At 41.7% G+C, this 8380-nt stretch overlaps 1 protein-coding gene across 1 annotated transcript; it reads right to left on the bottom strand.

The window, feature by feature from the left end:
- On the bottom strand, window positions 1–8380 carry LOC149359448 (procathepsin L-like). The gene is made up of 8 exons (XM_089571666.1): window positions 8224–8380; window positions 7299–7419; window positions 6094–6236; window positions 4759–4950; window positions 3941–4132; window positions 2870–3035; window positions 1165–1270; window positions 1–193 (listed from the first exon to the last, which is right to left on the bottom strand). The coding sequence occupies exons 2-8, from the start codon at window positions 7399–7401 to the stop codon at window positions 94–96; spliced, it is 1002 nt and encodes a 333-aa protein (XP_089427792.1). The 5' UTR covers window positions 7402–7419; window positions 8224–8380; the 3' UTR covers window positions 1–93.

The following is an 8380-nucleotide window of genomic DNA, read 5'->3' as shown; positions in this document are numbered from 1 at the left end:
TGGTGATTATGGCGGTTTATTGATCGTCTTCATTGATGCGTGAATAACTTATGAAAGTTCCGCCAATATGTTCGCTTCTGCTGAGCATTTAACTCAAACCAGAGGGTAGCTGGCAGAAGAGGCGATGCCGCACTGGTTGTCCTTGTCACGAGACATGAGAATGTAGCCGTTCTGACCCCAGGACTCACCCCAGCTGGAAGAAAAAAGTGAAGAGTGAGAGAAGAACGTATGAGTATCCAATAGAAGAGTAAGAAGTTACTGCGATGAACTAACAGCTATGTGTCTATGTGATGCCTTATGATGTGAGACACAAAAGGGCAGTTTGCCAGAACATAGCGGCACAATTAATATTCGTTTAGGAGTAGCGGATCGTTGGTTCTGCTAATACTTATAGAAGGGTACGTACTCGTACATATGCTTACCAGTGTAGTTAATATCTGTCCTGTCCGTTTAAAATCTGTGGGCTTGTTCATTAGAGCTGGATAACTTCACATATATTAAAAATGAAAGAACTAGCCAAGCAACTGGTTTACTGAGCTTTCCAGATCGTCCCTATAACGCCAGGTAAAGACAAATCATGGGTTTTTTCCCGTAAACTTACAATTTCTTTGGCCACGGCAGCTTCAGATTCCAATTTGATGCTTTTGGTCACAGTGGACGGCCATGTGTCATAGAATCGCTGGCAACATCTTAAGTGTTTTTTTTTAATTTTTTAATTAAATGTATTTCTTTTCACTTTTTCTCACCGCTGGAATATTGCATAGCATATAGGAGCTCTGCCTTTTGCCGTAGGCTACGAGATCAGTGCAGCAGTATGACGGGCGCCAAGACAATACTGCGCTGTGGCAGTGTCAACACAGACATCAGAACACTGTGAAAAATCCTGCTGCATTACGCGAAAAATCAATTTTGCTGACTCAGGCGGTGAGCAAAAGATAACGCTGTCCGGCTGATGATGATGATGCGAAGGATTATGTTAAGTTCAAAAGCTGGGAGATGAAGGAACATTTGATGCAGGTAAAATGCAAGGACGCTAATGTGCATGGAGATTGTAAAACCTCGATGAATGTGCCACAATTGAAAATAATCTCAAGCCTTTTACCGCACTGCCGCCAACAGCGATAAACACCAATTTAGGTCCTAGCAATAGCTCAGTTTGTTTACCTGTTCTTGACGAGCCAGTATTTGTTGCCGTCCTTGACACCGTAGCCCACGGCAAGGACACCGTGGTCAAGGTTCTCGCTGCTGCATTGGGGTTCATCGTAGACTCCTGCGTGATATGCATAAAACAAGAGAGTGAGCTTGCGAGCAGACTCTGTCTACTGGGAATACCAAACAAGAATTTGATGTTCCGCCTTCACCTCAAATCTTTATGATGCGCACTGTTACACCTATACATTGCATGTTGCATGCAACAGTACTCAATGCACATAATACTTAGCGCAAAAAAGGCGTTTCATAAGAAATCGGCACCCTCTGTGTTAAGTCAGTGAGACTACGAAATAAAAAAAAGATCTTCAAAGCATTGCAAAACGCACACTGCCATGTGTTCTCGCTCGTCTCTTTTCTGTTTATTTACCGCCTTGATTTTGATGCATGACACGAAAGAAACTACCCTAGCTTTCAATGTTAGCGAGCTATGTGGGCCCCAACAAAACTTTATTTCCGCCATCAGCTTGACGTTTTTCAAAAGTTATTGATGGTTAATGTGTATAGTTTTTTTCGTTGCCTTGTCTTGAGTGTTCAGTTATTCGCGCTCTTGTAATGAACATCAGTGTTTCGGCAAAAGCGGAGCAAAGCAGTCCTGCCTGATTACCCTGACTATTAAGCCTTTCAGCGAAGACAAAGCAGGAAGTTTACAGCGCCATCCGAAATCTACTTTCCTACTGCAATTTGTGTCCGGTTGCTTTTAGATCAACAGAACTGTAGACAATTGAATGCTTTGCAAATGATAAATTTGGATAATTTTGTGAAGCTACTACAGGAATGAAGTGTGTGTGCAGGACACAGTGTTTGGATTGCGCATGAATGGCCATCCTTTCAGCGTAATAACACTCAAATCCCCTACGTTCGGATAAAAAGTAAGGCTCCTTATTTTACACCCCAAAATTCTAGACAAAACACTTTTGAGCGGGAAACCTTTTATGAACACAATTTTTCCATATAATGGAAGATGTAACTATAAAAAATTAAATATATCCGCTGATCACCCAACGGCACTTTTGAATTTTTTTCTATTAACGTTTTTGCTGTCGTCAAAAGCGTTCCTGATTGGTTTTCTAAGGGAGACTTTACTATTCGATGCGATCGATGGAAACACTTTAAAAGAAAGATTTTGCTATATATGAGAAGAATAAATCATTACCTTTAATATTTCCGTAAAAGTATCTGAAACTTTTCTACTTTAAAAAAAATTTTGTCCTAAATTATTGGATATGCAATACAGAAAGAAAACTGTGCTATCTTCCCTACTTTACATGCTCATGTTCAAGGGCAATGCGAGGAAAGCGCTGTAAAGAAGATTAGAGATGGGAAAATCCTGAAAGAATGGTAGTTTAGCGGTTTGCGGCATTTAAGTAATACCAAAAGCTGTGTTAATTATGAGCACAGCTTGTCTTGTCTCCAAAACGAATCATACGTGTTGATTTATTTCTAGCTGAAGCAGAAACACTTACAGAGATTTGTAGCAACAGATAATTATTTTTAAAAACTCTCTCCATCTTTGCATGCTTTTGTTAAAAATTTAAGAAGCCCGAAATTATCATCTTGAGATGCTCAGGCAACGGGATGAGTGACAGTGATTAAAACGTAAATAGATATTTATGCGCTGAGCACAAAATTAGGTTTTAGAGAAATACAAACGCCATACCTTCTGAGTAGAGCTGGAAGCTCGACTGGCTAGCGTCGATGGCGACGGAAACAGGGCCAACAGTGGCCACGGCCTTCTGAAGATCCTTCTCGGAACCCTGCCTGATGTCGACGAAGCCAGTGTCAGTTGCACCGACATTTTCCTTCTTAAAGCGGCACTCCCCATCCTGTATATCATAAGTAAGAAGAGAAAGCATTCTCGTTAGCACTGGTAATGTTTTATAAAGGTTACATAGAGAACTGGTTCACCATTGTGTTAAGAGCTCCTAATTTAAAGTGTTCAAATCAATCTTATGAGTTGAAGGAAACTTGGAGGATTTGAGATGGCGCGGCATAAAGCGTGTTCTCGATCCCTCAGGAGAGTAAGAACCAGCTTATACATGTAAATGAGCCAGTCATGTGTTCTTAATGTGTGCATCGAAATGAGGAACGTGTCCGACATTTGGGGAATCCGGAACTATCGTTAAGGCAAGGCCACTCCAGCCCATTACAGATATCCGGACACGGGATGACTACGGTGCTTCCCAGAGGTAAGCGCATATCACATGATTAGAATGTGACACCTTAAACTGTCAGTGCGATAATATCCAACATACTCAGGAAATTCCTATCTTGGTACAGTGTGTTCGAGACGACAGCAGATGTTTTCTTCCCGTGTCTGCAAAAATTTGAATCAGTTCCGGCACCCCAATCGCCTCGCTACTGTTCTTCTAATAATAATAATCCTCGGCTCCCACACACCGGTGCGAGCTTTTGAAGACCATCGTTGACACCGCTAACCTTCGAGTAATGCACATGCTTCCACATATAGTTTTTTTCTTTTAAGATAACGAAGTGTTTATGCAAACTTCGTAGTGGCATGTCCTCTATTCCGATGTTCTTTTCGCACCACTCACTACCAACCGGGGATGCTCGCACTTTGATCGACTTATTTGTGTTTTTAATACCCATGTCTGCGTACTTTCTTTGCTTTTAAAAAGTGGCATGTCAATATATCAGGTCTCGTTAGGCACAGGCACACTCTTTCGTCTAATTATCCAAATGATTATAAAAAAGAACGGTTTAAATTTACCCGGGCTTCGTAAGGGTAGCTCTCTTCGGTGTCGATGCCACCGTTCTCCTTGATGTATTTGAAAGAGTTGTCCATGAGTCCTCCGTTGCAACCTTCGTTGCCGTATGCACCGGAACAGTCAACGAGGTTTTGTTCGCTAAGTGAGACGAGCTTGCCAGTCTTCACGAAGTGCTGTCCCTCCAGAGATCCAGTCTGCAAAGGGATGGAAAGATGTTTGTCATAATATAAATTACCAGTTTAAAAACAGTTCCCTAATCAATGAAAACCTCATAGTCAGTTTTATTAGTAACAAGCTCCCCAAAACGCGCTGCAAAAATAAGCATCAGAGCATTTCGGATGTTCATACTTGTAAAAGGGGAGTACTTATGAATGCTCTCAGGCTAGATAGATTAGAACTTTTATTCTGGTCACAGCTATGGAGACGACTTAAACTGCAACAATTGGCAGAATACTGCGCAAGGCAGGTTGCCTTGGATTTTTTCGTACTATAATTATTTCATTTAAATATTCTTATATTTATTTTTTCTTTTAATCTCTGCATCGAACCTAACGTAGCCACAAATTCCGTTTTATTTTTCTTGCTCACTTGAAGGAAAGTTTTGTGGCAGTGTTGATTATTAATTCCTCGTCCGTACTGTCGGATGACAAAATGTACAGCACTTGTATGAGAATCAAGTACGTTAGGCACACTTATCGAAAATCTACAGAAAAAGGCCTTTAAGTATTCAAGAACCGTCGGCTAAAACGCCTTAAACGATATGTCTGTGATGCGCTTCACAGCACACAGCGGGTGTTGAGGGCGCTTGCTGAGAACTTACGCTGCTGAAGGCCCAGCAGGATCCGCACTGGCCCTGGTCCTTGACTGGGGTCACGGCTCCCTTCTTGCGCCAGTCAACGGTCTTAGGCAGGCTGCTGTCGTTCAGGTTAGCGGGGGGAAGGTAGGTGGAGCCACTGCCTCCGAAGCTCTTGCCTTGGTAGCCATTCATCATCTTAACAAATTCGTGTGGCAGCTGCAGAAGAGAAACAAAAAGTGTTGAGCATTTTCTTTGAGTAATTCGTCGCATTTATAGAGTCACGTACGAAAGTTTTAATGACGAGTCGAATGAAACGCGTAGTACAGCGGCGTGATTGGCACACAGATTTTTTTTTCACCATCTGTCTTCCGCAGTATAGCTGCATGGCTTTCGTTTTCTTATGAAATGCGAAAATTGAACCTTGGGCTACTGTGCCGGTGCTCGCGAAGATCCATCTCTCGCGACGTGCGTGCAAGAAAATGCACGTTGTTGGTATCTCATTTCATTTAGAGTGACGAACGATTTAGCTGCTGCACTGGCAGGTACGTCCACATGAGGAAACAAAGCCCCTCCAAACCAACGCCATCAATAATTATGATGCCACTAAAATGTCGACATTCAAAGTTTCGAGAGTGTAGCAAAATAAGGTCAACACTGACACTGAAAGTGGGAAAAATACGAACGCTCTTATTAGAGCACGACTTTTTGTTGACAATAATCGCGTAAACCACCATAAACTTTGTGAACATGATTTACGAAACATTAACTTCTGTCTTGAGGCTCGCAGATTATGCCTATGATTAGTTTCAATGGCGCTACAAAGAAACAAATGTTTTATTATAAATAGTTGTCAGAACGATATTACATGATCATACATGACATTCTGAAATAGGTTAAGTTAAACTGCCAAAGGTGTAGGTTGGGTGGCTAAACTTCCAACTAGAATATTAGGTATTAGCTGCCCCTACAGAAATATACTGCTTACAATTAAAAAATTATAAGTGCAGTAATTAAATACACATATTTTTGCTGTACGAAAGTGCATAATTTGTTTAATGCATAAAGTAGAAGTTTTTCATACGAGGTGACAACGCTTCTGAAGACACAGCTCGTACTGACCACAGCTCAGCCTACGACACTGTAGCGTCTGTAGGAGCTTTAGTGAGGTGTTTGTGGTGGCAGCCTACGAGTAGAGCGAGAGGACACATTCATCCTTTAGACGAGCTGCATCTCTGAAGAATTCCATGCAGCCAAGTGAGTCAATGGGCCATTTCCAATAGTTTGGTTGAGGAGGACACAAGCTACCAGGAGGAATGCAGCCACTTTGAATTAAACAAGCAATATATCGAAGAAGCTCACCAGGTCAGCAAACTGGTTCACGCCAAGCTTGTAGGAAACAAGACCCTTGGCGTACTTTTCATTGTGCTTGGCAATCACGAGGCTGTTCTCAGTGAAGATCTTGAACCTGAGGAGCTCCTCCACGTTGGACTTGTATGTCTTCTCTGGAAGAATGCAGGTGTTTCAAGGCGTGTAAGAGTAGACTTCGCACGCATGTTAGCTCTGTTCAAGCTGGGTCTAATGCAAATATTATTTCATCTGTCGTGAACAAATTTTTCTTTGAAAATGTGTGCCACTATATCTAGGTAATACTGGTGCGTAGATTAACTTTACTTGGTGATATCCTGTGCTAGAAACTGGGCACCTTACTAGACTTGTTTTTTAGATGCCGGTCGGTGGAAGAGGTACGCCTGTTGCCTACTTTTCTCTAAAAGGCCTTGTTTTAATTTAGAGCTCACCTTCAGTTTCACCAATTTTAGTGATCACTGAAAAGCATCTTTAGAAGTCTCCTCTCCTATTCACATTTGAAATGCTCAGAAAGCAGGTATTCTATGACTTTACTGGACTTCCTTAGTTTTGTGGTTGCTTTTCGAGGTAGTTTTTCTTGAAGAACCTCATGTTTATAGAAGAATAAGGGTTTTTTTGTCTGATCATATAGTTTTCAGGGCTATGCCAATCTAATAAATCACTTAATATTCATATAAGCTGCTAAGGCCTGTTCACTCTTCCACCTCTTGCAGCTTGATAACTCAAATGAAAGCATAATGAGATGTTTAATGACGAGAATTTGGTAGGCATGATCTATGAGAAATGAATTAGCGACTTTCGTTACGGTTGTGTAAAAAATTCAGCTTTTGATTAAATGGATAGCACTGTTTTGCACACTAGGTGGGATGATTATTTTCGAGGAACTGACACAGTACCGCCACTTTTGGGTTGAGTGTGGACGTTAAATAAAGAAAAAACAGTCAAATCCGAATTTCGACTGTTTAAAACCTTTTCGGCTGCATGACGTCCATATACTTGTGGTTATACGGATCTTCGAATCAACTTTGCTAGGAAAGACTGTCTTTGAGACTATGAGCATGAAAACATAATCAGAAAAATAGATTCATGGTATGCGCTGTAACGCTTGTGACGTGTATATGGGCATATAGAGGACGTTACGAATAATGATTTCTTCTATATTTCAAATACTGCATATTTTTCCAAACGGCAGTACTTACTGTGTGTCAGTTTGAAAGCCTCCCACTGGGTGCGGAGAATTTCGTGTGAACTGGCTGCCGTGGCTGCTGCCACAATGGCGCAGAGTAGAGCGAATCGCAGCATCGTGGAGGCGGGCAAAGTCTGTGAGGGTAAAAATGACGGGCATTATTATGACCGCACTGTGAAAGATTTATATATTTTTTAAGTTCTACGAGTTTGTCAGATGCGCAGACGCACTTCCAGTTGCCGCACCTGCCCCTCCCTGAAGACCACTCATCAATGAAGTTATAGTAGCAAAAGAATTAGACAAACCTCTTTATTCTTCAATATATAAAATAAAAACGTAGTGTAAAATAGCACAAACAAACGCGATTTTCCTGTTCTGTACGTCAAAGAACATTCTTGGGGGCAGTCACAGCAAAAACGTGCCTTGGCTCTGATCTATTCAAGTGGGGAGATAGCACTAAAAGTAAGATAATGGTCCACGTGCGCCATGACCATATCGGACGTTACGCTGGTAACAGCACTCCTCAAAGCATGGCGCCAAACGCTAGCGATATGAAGGTTGTTGCCAATACCGCATGCTCAGCACTACCTTGCAAGCTCTTCGGCAGCATCTTGTATGTAAATATCAATCCAAAGAGATAAATTTTCAGTACTTTCCTTTTAAAGAGCTTTTAGAAAAGAAGTGTCTTGACGGGAAAAACTTAGAGACAAAGAATTGGGAACTTTTTTCAGCGCCATAAAAAGTGTCTATCATGCAGAAAACAGCCCGGAGAAGGATATTGCTCTATATTATTGGCTGTTAATACGGAATAATACTCGGCGAATACCTACTTTGGCCTAAGGGCTCTGAGTAATATCGGTATAATGGGAAATTGGACCCCTCTTTTAGTTGCTGAAACTATGAAGAATAGCAATCGAGAACCAATTGGGCAGCCTTACCTCGTGAGGAGCTTCCTGCTTGTACGCACCCTGCGGGGTTGCTGCGTGTTCACGCGTGTTTTATACCTGTCCATGAGGCGTGTTTGTCGCACCTTGCCAATTCACTAGGCGATATTGATCGAGGCACGAGAAAGTTCAACAATAGGATCAGAGCCGA

Source organism: Amblyomma mixtum, chromosome 2, assembly GCF_055824585.1.
Source record: "Amblyomma mixtum isolate Tamu chromosome 2, ASM5582458v1, whole genome shotgun sequence".
In the NCBI taxonomy this organism is placed as follows: domain Eukaryota; kingdom Metazoa; phylum Arthropoda; class Arachnida; order Ixodida; family Ixodidae; genus Amblyomma; species Amblyomma mixtum.
The sequence above is the reverse complement of the archived record's forward strand: the minus strand, read 5'-3'. Positions and strand labels throughout refer to the sequence as shown.

Excerpts from the sequence above, each read along its gene's own strand:
- LOC149359448 (XM_089571666.1), bottom strand. The coding sequence starts at position 7,401 with ATGCTGCGATTCGCTCTACTCTGCGCCATTGTGGCAGCAGCCACGGCA. Across the intron at positions 6,237-7,298 it reads GGCTTTCAAACTGACACACA|AGAAGACATACAAGTCCAAC; the intron begins GTAAGTACTGCC and ends GCATTCTTCCAG. Across the intron at positions 1,271-2,869 it reads CTTCCAGCTCTACTCAGAAG|GAGTCTACGATGAACCCCAA; the intron begins GTATGGCGTTTG and ends CATATCACGCAG.